The 16,201-nt window shown below is 57.8% G+C and overlaps 1 protein-coding gene across 1 annotated transcript in view; it reads left to right on the top strand.

Moving 5' to 3' along the window:
* Positions 1–15,368, top strand: part of SHB (SH2 domain containing adaptor protein B) — a 125,756-nt gene extending 110,388 nt beyond the window's left edge. Inside the window, exon 6 of the mRNA XM_028525222.2 lies at positions 14,519–15,368. Within this exon, the coding sequence (XP_028381023.1) occupies positions 14,519–14,702 (184 nt within the window). The 3' untranslated portion in view covers positions 14,703–15,368. The remainder of the gene's footprint in view (positions 1–14,518) is intronic.
* Positions 15,369–16,201: the final 833 nt, after the last annotated feature.

Raw genomic sequence — 16,201 nt, 5'->3', positions numbered from 1 at the left:
GCTTTCCCACCGTGGCCGGATGTGGTGAGAATTGTACCTTCGTTTTTATAGTTGCACTATCCAAGGCTCACGCCGCCGCAGCGAGTGAGGGGAGAGCTGGGGCTTCAGTGCAGCCTGGTGCCTTCCTGTCCTCTGGAGCCCCTCTGAACAGAACACCCCCCCCTTCCTCTCTACTGAGCCTGAGAAGCCCAGTCAGGGCCCAGCAGGTACCTGGACAGTGCAGCCCCAGGACTGAAGCCAGAAGTCGGAGTGGGGCCTGGGCCTCAAGCCCATGGCTGGACATTCCTCTGGCGCCTTTCCCAGGGCAGTGGTGACGTGTAGAAGGCCAGAGACCCTGCAGCCCTTTCCCTCAGCTTGTTGGGGCCCGAAGACATTGGGGCTTTCTCCGTCTGGCTCTGGGATGAGTGACCCGCCTGCGGGAGTCGCTTTCCTCCTTGGGTTCAGGTTGCTGGGAGCACTTGGGGTCTGGTGGCAGAGGGAGAGGGGCTGAAGCAGCTCAGAAGGGGCCATGGTGGCTTCGGTAGCTGGCCAGACAGAGATTTTCAGGAGCCCACAGACTCTTGAAAACTCAGGACTGCAGCAGGATGAGTCTGGGAGGCGGGCCAGGAGTGAAGGCCTTGGTGCTGTGAGGGACCAGGACAGTGGGGGCAGAAAGGAGAGTGCGTTAAGGTAGAGCTGGCCAGGTGAGGAAGCAGGGAGTCAAGGCCTCCACCAGATTTCTGAACGAGAGCCTGGAGGAGCGGCGGCCTTGCCAGCTGCAATGTGGACCTGGGGTGGTCAGTTCTGAAAAGACCCAGAAAAACACACTCTCCCTAACTCAGCTGCCCCCTTTCTACCCCTGCCCCAAGCCCAGAGGCAAGAGGTGCCCACACTCTGGCTGCCAGCCCACTCTCCAGGGCATCCGCCAGTCTGGCGGGGTCAAGGGTGCCTGCTGGTGGGCTGGGGTCTCCCTTTCCAACCTGCGGGGGTCCCCCTGCCCCCCAGCCAGGCCTTCAGTGTGGACTTTTGCTCCCCCGAGAGCCCCCTAGTCCCCTCCAGTGGCTGAGCCACCCCAATTACGTCTCCAGCTGGTTTTTAATTATCTCATATCAGCCCGCAGAAATCTGCCTGCGTGGCTCGCCTGCCGGGGAGGCGTTCCAGCTGCCCGGCCGCCGCCAGGAAACCTCGTGCCCTGGGACCGCCTCCTTTCTGAGGCACTGGGTGGTCTCTCCAAACGGGAAAAACATTTCTTTCCAATCACATTTCTAACATCTTGTTAATATGACTTATTTAATAATATTTTTACAAAAGCCATCTGGGAATGGCTTGGTGGGGACTTGGGAAGGGCAAACTCGGGGCTGCAGGGAGCGGCCGTGGCGACAGGACCAGAGCCTGAGTCCCACTGCTTCCCCTGGCCGTGCGGGTGACCCGCGAGGAGCTTCCGGTCTCTGAGCCCCTGGGCCCCCAGGCCGGGGCACACAGTGGGAGCGAAAGCTCTCTGTAAACTCTGAGCGGCTCTGGGAATGCAGGTGGGGTTATTTGCTGAGCCTTTGCGCTGAGCTCAGGAAAGAATCTGTGGTCTTATCTTGCTTAGAGCTAGGTAAACAGCTCAAAGGCCCCCGGAGGAAATAGGATCAGCCCCCGCCTCCAGGCATTTGGTGGGGCTCCAAGCAACAGCTTTGTGCAGGAAAATCCCAGGATGCAGGGTCGCTGTTCCCCTTCGGGCCATTCAGCCGGGAGAAGGTCTCTGAACGTCAGGGTCAGACCCTGGCTGCCAGAGGGAGAAACAGGAAGTGGGGGGCTGCTGGCAGAGCCCAGGTGTCCCGACTCTTCCCAGGTCATTGCCATTGGGAGCCCCATAGCAGCACATGTCCTTGTCCCTTTGTACCATAAACGTTCTTGATATTTGAGTCCGATTTAGAAAATTGGACGTCTGATTTTATAGCTCTTGTCTTTGTTCCCACAGTTCACATGCTGAAGCTGTAAAAATGTTTTGCTGTGTGTGCGTGTGTGTGTGTGTGTCACACACAAGCACCCTCTTCAGCTTGGCCGGGGCAGAGCCATCCTTCCTGCCACGGGTGCTTTCTGCCACTTTCAGAGCTTTCTTTCTTTTTTGATTACTTTGCCCAAGAGGAATATCAGAAACAATTGGATTTGGCAAAGCTGGCTTATTAGAAAGGCTTTAATTAGAACCCTTTTTTTTTTTCTTTCTTTCTGCTATTTTGCTTTTGAAAACCCACATGCTGCTCATAGCTCCGGGCGGCGTGGGGACCCGCCTGCCACATTCTTAGCTCAGACTTTCCGGGCAGGGCTGACAAACCAGTCAGCAGCGTGGCCGACTCTGCTGCGCTGCTCTCGGGCACTGGGCCTCCGGCTGAGGGGGGAGGCGAAGGCGCATCAGAGTCTGGGAAGGGGAAATGCGGGTGGGCAAGTGCTATGTTGGAGGGGGGAGTGGCAGGGAATAAATGAGAGAAGAAGCAAGTAAGTCTCACCAGAGGTATCTTGGAAACCTTCCTGGAGGAGGAAGCATTTGCGCAGGGCCTTTGAGGATAATAATTTGGGGGGGAAATAATAACAAGGTAGGATGGTTGGTTAGGTTTGGGAATAGAGGAGAGGTCTCTGCAGTGTCCCCTCTTCCTGTGGTCCCAACTTGTTTTTCATTGTCCCCGCCATATAAGCCCCCCATTGGCCCAGGTGACCCACAGTACTGTGGACAGAAGTCCCAGTCAGCTCTGTCCAGCTCCTCACAGCATCCTCACTTTGTCACCAGGGGAAAGGGCTGAGAGAGGCGGGGCTTACCTGTGGTCATGCCAGCCTCTGCAGTCCCAGTCCTCCTTCCTGTCCACAGTTCCCTCCCACCCCCCAACTAGCCGAAGAGCAGGCTGTGTGCCCGTGACCTCCACCCGACACAAAAGGCGTGCGCCCTGCCCAGGCTGAACACGGCCTCCCGGGCAGAAACGCATCCACGCGGTGCCGGGCGGGCCCTCTGCAGCCCCCGGGACCCAGCGCTGGGCATCGATGAGGACAGGCTTCTGCAGTGCGTGTCCCGAGACAGGGTGAGCTGTGCCAGTGATGATGATGAAAAACTCAGCAGTATCTGAGTGAGTTCTGACACAAATGATGGTAAAACCAGTGACGTTTGAGTTCCAAATTTCAGGCTGGAAAAATACTGTCCCTGCCCTGAGTCGCTCCAATCTTAACCAAAGAAAAATCTTCCGTGGAGAATCTAGGGTTGACTAATTGGACTTCTGTGGGAGTCGTGTGTTTAAAAAGCAATCAGTTCCGATAGTAACTTTTTGGAACTCAATTACTTGCAGCCATGCTGAAAAAAAAAAAACCAAAACTATAATTAATGGCTCAAACCCCAGCCAAATAATAAAATGAAAGCTTTGTTGTGTATCAAAGCAGAAATCAATTTCATTAGAGGGCAAAAAGCCAGAGATTTAATTTTGAGAAAATTCTCCACCCGGTGGACAGAGGTTGTCAGGAAGCTGCCAGAATGGACGCCCGGCACCGGAGCCTGGGTTACTGAGGGCTGACAGTGGCCTTTCACCGTTGCGTGTCTGAACCTCCTGAGCGTGGCCAAAGCCAGTGTGGGCTTTGGTTTTTAATGGTCTTGGCCTCGTGCCCCTTTCGGTTTTGGTCAGGAGGTAAGCGTGGTCTTTGCCCAATGACATCTGCCTGTCCTTTGGGACTTGGGAGAAGGTGGAAGAGAAAGGTGAGCTCAGGAGGTCAGCAGACACCAGAATGAAGTTGAGCAAAGATCCGGGGTGTCCACATTGATGGTGGAGTCACGTCCAGACAGGAGCTGATGGCCAAGCAGGGGAGACCCTGCAGGACACAGTCGGTGTGTGAGAGAGTGCACAGCGAGGGTGACTGGGATGGGGAGGGACAGGAGATGCTGCCCTGTGAGGACAGCTGGAGAGAGAGAGAGAGAAGCACCCTCAGGTTTTCCTGTCCCTAAGGGGCCTTCCCAGGGCAGAAGGCACACCTGTGGCCTGCAGGTTTCTGAGCTTGGAGCTGGGGCTGCCGTCTCTCAGCTGCGTAAGTCACACTTTGTTGAGCTGAGAACGTGGAAGGACTGGCCTGCAGGCAGAGCCAGCTGGGGCTGGGAGGGGTTGTGTCGGTGGAGAGTAATCTCCCCAACTTTGGGGATTAAGCAACAAAAGCTGGATGCTACATGTCATGAATATTACAAAAGAGTTTCCATCATCAGAATTAGAATGGCAGTTCTCACATTTGAGTGTCCTCCAGAATCTCTTGAAGAGCATATGAAAAGCAGCTTCTGGTTCCAAAAAGGCCTGGGCGCCACGGGCCTGGCGAGTCCCCAGGGACACTGCTGGAGCACTGGGGCACGTTTGCAGAGCCGGTTTTTGAGCAACCTGCACTCCCCTTGCAGCCCTGGGACTCTGAGGTGTCTGTAATGAAGGTGAGTCCTTCCGTTTGATGTGTGAACAGTCAGTAATTCGCTCCTCGTCCTGTGGCGTGAGCATCTCCTATGTGCCGAGCTTCAGAGGCTTGAGGTTTGCAGGGGGGACGTCGGTGGTCAACTCCCGTCACTTCATTGGGTGGAAGAGGACGCTGAGGCCCGAGGGGGCGGGAGCCAGGGCTGGGGCTAGGTCCCCAGTGTCCAGTCCAGAGCTCTTTTCGCTTGCTTCCGGTGGACTTCAGGGAACACCGTGAGCTGCCCCCCCGTTTCACAGATGAAGAAACTGAGGCTCATTTCCCCAAGGACCGTTGGGAGTCATTTCCACCGAGAGCCCCTGTTATTCACGTAGTTTGCTGAAGATCCTCAGCCAGGGTGTCTGGGTGGCTTACCGTCAGCCCTGTGCCTTTGACGCTCCAGGGACAGCAGTGTCCTCGGTTAGATGCAGGCCGGGGCGCTGAGCAGGCGGAGCTGTTGTAGCTTGCGGTTTTTATAGGCCCCTCTCGATCTCCCTTTACTCCTTCTTTCTCCCTTTCTTCTTCCTTTCTTTCCTTTCTGTCTTCGTTTTGTTCATTTTTAAGTTGGATTGGGTGCTTTGTGGGTGGGTCCCCGTCATAGCCGTGCTGGTGAATGCCCTGGGACAGCCAGCAGGGAGACCCCGGCTGGGCCTGGAGCTGGCAGGGAGGATGGTTGGGGTGCAGGCTGTGCTTTAAGGATAAGGATGACGACTGGAGGGATCGCTGTTTCCCTCCCCTCCCTGCACAGCCGCTCCCATCAGTCCCCACCGGGCATCCCGGCAGTGCCTGAGATTCCCCGTCAGCTGATGGCAGGGGGTAGGGGGCGTTTGCGGCCCCGGGTTCACTGGGGAATGGGAGCAGGCCTCCACCCCTCTGGGCCTCAATGTCATCTGTAAAATGAGGACAGGGAACCAGATGGTCTCAGAAGTCTCTGCTTAGCATCTTGTCTCCCTCAGAAATGTTGGCTGCAGGGAGACTCCCCTTGTCTCGGCAACACACACAGCAGGCCCTTAATAAACGCCATAGACCGTCTATGACCAGGATATTTTAAGCAAAAAATCTCCTTCCTCATCATTTCTGCTGTTTTCACGTGGGTTCCTTGTGTAACGGCCTCAAGAGTGTGGTGCAGCACGTCTTGATGTTAGGGGAGACTGACCACAGGGGGGCCAGCACCCTGCCCGCTGTCGCCCAGAGACAGAGCCGGGGCCAGGCCTCAGGGCCCCCGCTCCAGCCAGGCAGGCCACCCAGCTGGGGAGGCGGTCCTGCCGCCAGGAGGCCACTGGCCGTCCACGGCTTCTGGGCTGCCACCGCAGCCGTGACAGACCAGACAGACAGGCGGGGAGATACACTCAGTGCTCGGCCTGGGCAGCCTGGCCATCAGGACACACCAGATGGGCAGCTACTCATATGAAGGCTCCGCAGAGCCATGGGGACGGAGCGGGCGGTGGGGGCAGAGGGGGGGCGGTCAGAACCCTGAGCCCCGGCACTGTCCACCCCAGAACTCAGGACAGCCCTTATGGGCAGGTGGGAAAGCTCCATTACACAGATGAGGAAACCGAGGCACAGTTCGCAAGGTAGAGATTCAGACCCAGGTCAGCCCGGGTCCACGGTGGTGACTCTTGCCCTGGTGTCCTTGGGAGCTCTCTGCCTTCCTCAGCCGGCAGTGCTCCCCTTGTCTCACCGCCAGGCTCGCCGGGGTTGACCCCAGGTTTCCAGCGCCCCTTTGCCTATAAAAGCCACCATGGCCCTCAAAGCCCTCTCCCTGGCAGTGGTGCTCACCTCCACGGCTGCCTTTGCCCAGCAGGTGTAGCATGGTCCCCCCCATCTGCTGGTCGGGGGATCGGGGGTGGGGGACTGATCCATGGGAACAGCCTGGAGCACTTGCAGCCAAGCTATCCGGCACATTCTGTGTTGTGTCGTAAGCCTTTAAACCAGTGGCTGGATGACCCGGCCTTCATCAAGTGTTCGCGCTTCCTTCCCACAGAGGGGCGCGCCTCCCGCAGCTGCTGTGCGGGTGGGCTCCCGTCATCCCTGTCTCACCGATGAAGAAGCATGGCCCCAACGACTAGTGAGGGGTGCAGCTTTAATCTCGGCACTCCTGAAGTTGGAGCTGGGCCATTCTTTCCTTGCTCTGGGGGCTGTGCCGTGCACAGAGGCTGTTCAGCAGCATCCCTGCCTCCCACCTAAATGCCAGCAGCACCCATGTCTCCAGACGTGGCCCACTGTCCCCAGGACAGGGTAAACTTGCCCTGGTTGGGAACCACCACACCCAGGAGAGTAGGGGCCGGGAGGGAATGCCTTCGGTCCCTCCCATTGGCGCAGGCCTTAGGGGGGCCTGCCGTCGTCATGGTACCGTCCCCAAACCTGGGATCCGCTGGGCCCCGTGCTCTCCCACCTTCCTCCCTGTGTGACAGTTAGCCATCCCGCCCTCCTTGGTCTCCCTGGCTGGTGCGTGCGTGGCCCCCACCCTCAGGGATGTCGCTCGTTGGCCTGAAACCTTCGGTGCTAGACAGGAGCCCCTTCACCTTTCCTAGAAGGGGACCTGCCCGGCCAGTGACATCAGAGGGATCAGAGTTTGAACCCAGTTATCCGACTTCAGTCCAAGCACCCACCCGTTCCTAACACCAAAGGGCTTTCGTGTTCCTAGAAAAGTCCTCAGAGGTAAAAGGGGCGGGAAGGACCACTCCAGAACCTCTTTCCCCTTCCTAAAGCTCGGACATTTCACGCCTCACCCCCTCCCCTTGTGCAGTTGGCTGACCTCCAAGCACCGTTACCTCCTGCTTCCACACCTCCAGTAATGGGAGGCTCCATCCCTGCGCTGTCAGCCTCGGTCATTAAAATCTTCCTGCCTGACACTTTGTTAGTCTTCTCCTGAGAAAACTGCCTTAAATGGGTTTATTTTGACCTGCCTGCTGCTTTATGTGGCACAAAGCAAGCCTTATGCCTCCTCCTGTTTGGCGGAGAGGCATCTGCCGGCTCTCCTCCTGCCGGGAGACAGCTTCTGTCATGATTTACCGGAGGCCCTCGCCCTGAGCCGCCAACTTGGAACTTGAGAAATGCCCGGGTGTCTCAGGAAGACTAATTGCTGCTGATGCATTTATTGAGAGTATAATTATTTGGTTGTAAATCAAGTGGTTTGGCTCAGCGGCATTCACGTTGAGACTTTTGTTTGCAATAACCCAGCTTTTGTGTCTTTGGCTTGTCGCTGTGACAAGGCAGTTCCGGAGGCAGGGGGCCGTGTGCAGGTATTTGCCATGTGACCTCGGAAGCCCCTGCCCCCAGCTCCCCTGACTGCTGGAACCTCTCGGCTGGAAGGGGCCTCCATGCCCCAGTGCCATCAGTGCAGCTGGGGAGAAGCCCTCTCACAGCCAGAACTACTCCCATGCTGGTCCTCCAGCTACGGTTCTCACTGTGACCTGGGCAAGTGGCTTCTTCCTCTGGCCCATGGCCTTCTTGTCCGTGCAGCGGGCATCTTGCCAGACGATGCCAGCCCTGCCTGCTTCTCTCTGAAGCCACAGGCTGGTCCAGCACGGACCAGGGGGATGGTGGCTATCATTGTACACCCTTCTGTTTCAGGCCTCCAGGCCTGTACTGCAAGCTCACAGCATGTGCAAATACTAGCCAGTACATAGTAGGGCCTCAGGAGATAGCAAGCAGGTGTTGGTCCCCTGAAGGCCCCTGGCACTTGAGATCTGGATACTTCTCTCCCACAGCAGGACCAAGGCTGCTCCTCGGAGCAGGCTGCTCAGCAGGCACGGAGTTTCTGGAGTGGCTGCACCTTGCTCTCGGGTGTGGCAAGGCGAGTGTCCCTATAGACCCAGCAAAACATCCCGTCTCCCTGCCAGTCAAAGAGGAGGTGAGCGGGCAGTAGACTATCTGAATCCCAGAGCCATCTGCTTGCAGGAGCAGCACTGCCAGCTGTCGTTGCCCTCCACACCATCTCCCCCCAGAAGCTCCCCTGCCCATGGTCAGTGTTAGAGCCAGGCCTAGAGCATGCCCCTCTCCCCACTGATTCAGTCCGAGACCATATCCACCACAGCTTGCGTGCACAGCTGTGGGGCCACCAGGGCCCCCTGGGCTGGCCTCATGCCTTCTCCATGCTGCGCACAGGGCGGTGGGGGCGGGGGGGGGGGGGGTTGCGGATCCCAGGGCCCTGAGAGTGAGCACCGGTTGCCGTTGTTGTTTGTGGAGGTTGGGAGACCTGGGACAGCTCTCTCCCCTGAGAGTCAGCCTGCAGCCAATTGTTGAGCTCATTTCAAACATACTGTCTGGCCCTGGCTAGTCTCCAGTTGGATTCCCAGGGAGGGCACCTCCTAGGTTGTGGGCCAGGCTCCCAGTAGGGGGCGCATGAGCAGCAACTGATTGATGTTTCCCTCTCTCCCTCCTCTCCTCCCAAAAAAACCAAATGTATGGTCTCTGCTGTCATGGATCTAGCCCCAGGAATCTGTGAACAATGTAAGATTCATACATTTAGTTAAAATGACTGCACAAGAGAAGGTCCATTTAGACCCCCAAAATTGCATCCATTTAGAGGTCTGCTGGGCCCCAGAGCGGGCAGGGCCTGGGCCAGGGCCCATAGGAAAACCACAGCTTTTGGAGGGAATTGGTCTCTCATTCATTTTTTGTTTACTTAGGCCCGGGCAGTGGTCCCAGGAATTTCTTGTAGAATCCCGAGGAAAGAGATGGGTTCAACCCCTTCTCCCCTGTGGCCTCCTCCAGGCAAGCCCTCTCTGGTTTAAGAGGCACCTGCGTCTGTGCCCCCTGCAGAACCTTGCTGATTCGTCCTGGGACCAGTGTTGACCAGGCCGGGCAGCCTCTGTGTCTGGCCATGGGGGAGGCAGCTTCTACCCTGGCTGGGCTGCACTAGGGCGCAGGCTGGAGCGGCCACCCACCTGCCCTTGGGACCTCACAGTCCCGACAGGAGGGTGCATGGGGGCTTGTTTCCCTGGCTCAGGGTAGACCCTCCCCAGATAGCTTCCCGGTGGATGGATGGACGGACAGTGTGCCGGGCATGTGCCGTGGGCCCAGAGAGGGCTGGGTTTGGCCTGCTGAAGAAACATCACGGTAAACAGACAGGGTTCTTGACCCCAGGAGCTCACAGAGCCCCAGGGAAGCCACGTCTCAAGGCAGAAAGAATCCGAAGGGCCACCTGGACCCCTGGAGCCGCCTGGCCGGTGGCTGAGTGAGGGAGAGGAGGCTGCCACGCCGCCGCAGGCCCTGCTCGCTCACCGTGAGCTAAGGAGAGAGCACAGGCTTAAGGGTCAGGCAGGCACAGTGAACTCCTGACCCCTCCGTGTCCTGTGGGGGGCGCACAACCTCCCCGAGCCTCAGTTTCCCCATCTGTAAACAGTGAGAGTTAACCAACTCAGCCACGCTGCTGTGGACTTCAGCGAGGTAACGAGTGGCAGCAGCTCCGCGTGGTGCCTGGCCCGCAGCAGGGGCCCGAGCAGTGCGGGGGCCGTCCATCCTGCAGCGGCGGTGGGGGGCCGGGGGACAGGGTTCCGGGGCATCGCGGTCAGGAGAGCGGTGCCCCGCCCACCTTTCGGCAGAAGGGAGCCGGGGAGATCACCTGTGTGTGGGCTCCCGTGACGGGGTCCTACGTGCTAGTCCCCGAGGGCACATAAATATTATGTGCAAGTGTTTTTAAGTCACTTCATCATGAAAAGAAGCGGTTTAACATAACTATTACCCGGGATTCTTCATGAAATATGCATCAAGCAATTAGGTCTAAAAGCGAGAGGTGAGGCCTCGCACCCTGCTCGGGCCGGCAGCTGCGGGCTGAGTGATGTTCTATTGAAGCCCGTGATTGCGAGGCGAGGCGGGGCCCGTTATTAGGCCCTGCGCGCCAGGCGTGTTTGATAGTCCTGGTGACGAGGAGGTGCTCCTCGTGATGATAATGAGCGACCCCAGCGCCACGACAGCCCCCGCACCCCCAGCCTCTGTGAGCCTTACGCGGCTCATTAGAAAGGTCACTCACCAGAGACATCCCTAATTGTGACTTTGCTCTCGCAAGATGTCCTATCAAAGGAGACAGGGCTGACGTGGGAGCTTTGGCAGGTGGCGGCAGCCCGTCTGACTCCCCAGGGACCGGTACCTTTCCGGAAGCAACGATGGGGAGGTGGGGTGGCCTGGGACGAGGGGCCCCCGGGTGCTGACTGGAGCCCAAGCCCACCTTGCCTTGTGTGCTGGGCCAGAGTGTTGCTGTCTCTGAGCTCAGTTTCCACCAGAGCACCCCAAGAAGGCGAGAGCAGGTGGCCCCCCGGCCGCCCCAGCCCCAGAGGCCCTCTGTCCAGAGCGGCCACGTCCCGTGCCTGCTGGTTATCTGATGCGCCCTCTGTCCTTCCCAGAATTTTTTCCTCCTCTTTTTATGCTTGATGTCTACGGTGCAGAGTTGGGAGTCATTAGAGCCACTCCTGGCAGCTGGTTTTAAGGATTCAGCTGCTGTTAGGTGGCATCTCGTGGCGACCTTGTAACTTGCTCAGGATATGTGATTACAGCACATCTCTCGGGGGTGTTTTGACAAGGCTTCCCCTGACCTTTGCCTGAGTCGGGCTTTGACAGATGGTCTCCCGTAGAAAGCCTGCTCACCTCTCAGAGCCCGCCGGCCCCATGGGAGGGGTCACCACCCTGCCTGGCCCCGCCTGGAGTGTGCGGAGGGCTAAGTAGGGCCCTCTCCCGGAGCAAGATGGCGCTGAGGTCCGGAGCACGGGCTGTGGGGAAGCCCTGCCGGGGAGGGAACCAGCGGCACCACTGCTGCTGATGGTTGCGTGTGGCCTTGAGTCAGCCCCCTCCCCGCTGAGCCTCATGCTCTCAGCACAGGGCCTGGCTCACAGCAGTGCTTGGGCCCAGGGGGAGGACCGTTCTTGCAGGGGGGTTTCCATTGTGAGGCCCAACTCTTTGGCCTTTCTACCTCCTCCGAGGAATGGTCAGGCCACGGGGTCAGACTGGGGGTCACAGGGCCTGAGTTCTCTCCCTTGGTCTCTAAATGTCATGACCAGCTTGCTCCCCTTGGTACCACCTGGTGCAGTTATAAACCAGCTTACAAGTGTCAGAGGCGCAAACAGGAGGCCAGGGGAGTCGGGAGGGATGGCGGAAGGTTGGGACTAGGGGAGGTGCTCACAGCCCTGCCGCCTCGCAAGCCCCTCTGGTTGAGGTGGGACCATCCCCGTGGCATTGCTAACACCTGGTGACCGTTTCGAGCCTGTGGCCTGGGAACGGGAGCTTCTGCTTCTACCTCTGGCGCTGTCAGCTGTTGCCACCCCCTCGCCCCAGCCCACTACCCTTGCTGGCTGTTTTAGTAACAACCTGTGTGAAAATGTCCTGTTAACCCACATGAGTTACTTTCCTTAATGTCCTTACAAATTAAATTGGTGCTTCCTGCAAGTTCACACCCGGGGTGCACGCAGAGCCTTGGTGTTCAGGCTCTGCTTATGGCCAGCCACTGTGGTCCTTCCTGTCTTACACACCCTGCGCTTTGCACCCCCAGTCACTTTGCACCCCCAGTCGTAGCTCTGTGAGCACGTGGTCTGGCACCCCATAACAGGACTCCACTCACAATGGGGATTGATGTGCCTGAGGCCACGCCCCTCCCGGCCTCAGCCAGCACTTACCTGCAGCTCCAGCCCCTGCGCTCCCCACACCCACCCCTAGTGGCCAAGTTTCCTGTAACTGTCCCCCGTTTTCTTAGCTTTGTTCAGGCAAGTACGGTCATTCCAGGCCAGCAGAGAGAGCAGCGGTCTCTCCGGTGTGGTGGGTGGCCGAGCCTTCGCTCAGATGGCTCCAGGTTTTCACTCCTTGCACACACCATTTCCCTTCTAGCAGCTGAAGCGAGTGCGCCTCCTGCTCCTCAGACAATTCTCGAATGAAATGACCCTTCACTGAGGAGCAGAACTTGCCACAGGCTCTGTAATTAGAACATTGTCAGCCTTAAAAAATCTTGATTTAAATTTCAGTTCTTTATAGGAATTATTCTCTCTTGAAACATAATTGCTCTCTTCAAACGATTTCCTGTAAGCCGAGGGTGACATCTCTTAAGTACGTTGTTACGAGCCGATGGATTGCTCGGCGCCTGCACTTCATTACGTGTTTGCTCTGCCCATTTGAGAATGGGCCCGGAGTCCAAACCGATGTGTTAAGAGAAGAGGTGCTGGTGAGCGCGGGGAGCCCAGTCCCGACTGGGACAGGCGTGCGTGAGCCCTCCTCCGGTACCCCCGAGAGAGCAGCCAGAGCCAGAAGAGCCGGACCTTAGAAGGGAATCCCGTGTCCATGCAGCGGAGCCCTCCACCTCTCCTGGGGAGGGGCCTGGCTGCAAGGGACCCGTGTCCAAGGAAGATAACTTGGCGAAGGCAGCCGGAGTCAGAGCCCCAGCTTTTCTAAGTGACCCACCCTCAGTATATTGGACCGTGCTTTGGGAACCCCAGCCTCCACAGGGGAGGTGGCGGCGACATCATAAGAGCCAGGCTCGGAACTAAGTGGGCAGGAGAAGGGCAACCTGGGCAAAGGCAGGTTGACGGAGGGCTGAGAGATCTGAGGCGGCCAAGGCCCTGGGTGGGGTGTGTGAGCGGTCCCCTAGGGGCAGGTGGCAGCAACTTGGCCTTTGCCGTTGTGAGCCGCGCCCCGCCCAGCAGGCTGGTGCAACTAGGCGGCTGCAAGGGTCACAGGCACAGAGCTGTGCTTTCATCTCCAAGGAACCCACCCACTGCCCTTCTCAGCAGACGCTGGGCATGGTGGACACAGACCCCGCTCTGTGAAGCTCTTGGGAACTGGGAAGATGTATTCTGGGCACACATCCTCCCCCTATGCCATTGGCTAAAACTAACCACATGGGTACAGTGGCTCCAAAGGAGGCTGGGAAATGTAGTCCCAGCTGGACAGCCCCCTCCCAGTCACAGTTCCATGCTGCACTGAAGGGCGAGCATGAGTTTTTGGAAAATGGCTCACGTGCCATCCCTGCCACACTCTGCATCCCCATCTGTAAACTGGGGATGATGACCCCTGCCCTGCCCACTGGCCAGGGCATCGGGACTCACACCTCCCACCTTCCAGGTGTCAACATGAGAAACGTCCAAGCCTGTGAGAATTTTTATGAGTTTGAGCCAAACTGATGACAAATGCCAGGAAGTGAAGTCTCCACAAATGGAGAGAATGGCAGTTATGTGCCTTATTTTATACATCGCAGTCAGAGGAGGGGGCATGAAGGGGTTACAGGAAACCCATCAGTGACAGATTGGGGAGGCGGAAGGATTAAAAAGCCGGTAAACCTGCAGGACTGGATGAAAAATAGAGCGAGTAGACACATTCTTCTGGTACATTTGCAGGAGGTGTAAGAGAGTTAACAGTCAACAGTTAACACAGCAGCAATGCGGGGATCTGTGGTCTCTGCCCTGGTGCCAGGGCTGCACCCTGAGGGGTCCAGGAAGAGGAAATCCCTTTGACATTCCAAAGGTGTCATCTCCAACGCCAAGGATAGCTGACAGCCCCCACCCAGGACACGACTGCCTGCCGTGGACTGCTTCTAGTTCGACAGTTTTGATTCCAGACCATCCTGGGTGGTGAGGCCTTTGGTCTCTGAGTTCGTAAGGCCGCCACACCGGCCTGCCCTGAGCTCGCCCGGTTCCGTTTGCAGCCCCCTTTTCGTCCACGCAGGCAAGGCCTAGATACTTGACTGTGTGAGTAACCGGAAGAGGGGCCAGGGTCTTGGGGTCTCGGGGTTGGCAGACTCCCCTGTGCAGTGCTTGCTACCAGTTCCGGTCCGATGCTGGCGACGGGGGAGCCCCTGGAGCAGCTGTGTTTCTGCCGGGCCTGGGCTTCTGTCCGGGCTTGGAGAGGTGTGACTCAGGCAGCTCCATGGCAGGATCGCTCCTGTCCCAGGCAGGAGGACTCCGTGCACCTTAGTGGGAGTCCGGCCAGAGGGACAGTTCTCCACGGCAGTGGGTATGGGCACATGATGTGTCCTTGTTCAGAGCCAATCTGAAGGGCCGAGAAATGGCTCTCCTGCTCCTCAGTCCTCCTGCACCTGTCCCCTCCTCCTGACCGCGCGGTTGCCTTGGCCTTCGCCATTCTGCAGATCCTAATAACCCCTGCGTTCTGTTCCCAGGAGCAACCAGGGCTTTATGCACATGAAACTGGCCAAAACCAAAGAGAAGTACATTCTGGGTCAGAACAGCCCGCCGTTCGACAGTGTCCCGGAAGTCATCCACTACTACACCACCAGGAAGCTGCCTATCAAAGAGGCCGAGCACCTGTCCCTCCTCTACCCTGTGGCTGTGCGGACCCTGTGAGCGGACCCAACCCCCCCACTCTGCGACGGGGCCGGAGCTGGAGGAGCCTGAGCCCCGCCGACCAGCCCGGCCGCCGTTGCCAGCCGCGCCCAGTTCGTTTCGTGTGTCCGGTGCCAGCCGCCACTGCATGTCTCTAGAATGCTGTTGCCACTACGGGGGGCTGGAGACGGCCTGGATGAAGACAGAGGGACGGCCCGCCAGCCGCCCCAGCCCCCACCCCCGCCCCCTCCTTGAGTTTCTGTGAATTAAAATATTTGCAAATCCAAAGAGATGCCTTCCAGGACGAACAAAGGAGAGCAGCTCCGAGGGGCGGGGCAGGAGCTCCCTGGGCTGCAGCTCTTTGTTCTCCGCCTCTCGAGTTCACACCTGCGTGTGGGGCGGCGCAGTTTTCCCACCGGGGGGCCCCCCGGTGCTGGGAGAGCCCCAAGAGGGCCCCCGCCCCCCCGCCCCGTGGTCTGCCTCCTCTCTGGTGTGTGTGTTTGTGTGTGTGAGTGTGAGCACATAACGTGAGAGAACATTGTCACACACAGATGTGAGTAAGCCCACTAATCCACTCTTATAGTCATTCATTGTAATCATTAGATCTTCAAGGAATCATTGTGCGGTCAAAAAGAGGATTGAATTATTTATGAATAGGGTGTGTAAATAAAATAGTCATTTAATATATATTCTTAGCCCTTTTTTTAACATCCATACACCAGAGAGGGTCTCTGAGGAGGCCATGCCTACCTGCAGGCGTGTCTCCTGGGCCTGTGCGGAGGGAGGGAAGGGGAGGCAGAGGCAGCGGCAGCCGGTGGAGCAGGGGTTTTCTTTGTCCCCCGAGAGTCAACCTGCAGGAGAGGCAACAGTAGCCTCACATGTCAGCCCGGCAGCCGGGCTCTCCCTTCTGCTTCCAGCAGCCCAGGGGTGGCAAGTACCTCAGGTGCACAGCACCCAGCAACCTACAAAGGACTCTCCCCATTAATGGGTCTCAGCCACCCTGTGAGGCATTTAACGTGTGGATAAAGGGGGGCTCAGAGGGGTAGTAACTTACTTGCTCAAGGTCACCCAGCTCATAAGCAGGGGATGCTCTTGAGCCCAGACTGGCAGCTTCCATGGTCAGCACCTTGGCCCTGTGTGACCTCACTGTCATCCTGCTCCGGGGCAAGGGCACATCCACACCGGTACTGGAACCGGAAAAGGCACCGGCGTTCGGGCTGCCTGTCACTACCAAACCCAATAAGCAATGACAGCGATTGAATCTTTTATGGGCACTTTATTCAGATGGCCAGCGATCCAAAAATATGGTGGGTTCATACCCTAACAAACCATCTTCCCTTCTCTTTCCTGGCCAGATCTTTTATAAGGGGGTGGGGGAGGACAAACAAGGTGCGGTGAGGGCTTTGAGATTCAGAAGTTGCAACATTCCTGTCCTGGGCAGTTAGCTGTTCCCAAGGGGGTGGTCAGAACACAAAAGGCCCTGATGCCTCTAACTTGTCCCCAGGCGGTAATCTGTAGCC

The sequence above is a fragment of the Phyllostomus discolor genome, chromosome 3, assembly GCF_004126475.2.
Source record: "Phyllostomus discolor isolate MPI-MPIP mPhyDis1 chromosome 3, mPhyDis1.pri.v3, whole genome shotgun sequence".
Lineage (NCBI taxonomy): Eukaryota > Metazoa > Chordata > Mammalia > Chiroptera > Phyllostomidae > Phyllostomus > Phyllostomus discolor.
Note: the sequence above shows the minus strand (reverse complement) of the source record. Positions and strands in the feature narration are given on the sequence as shown.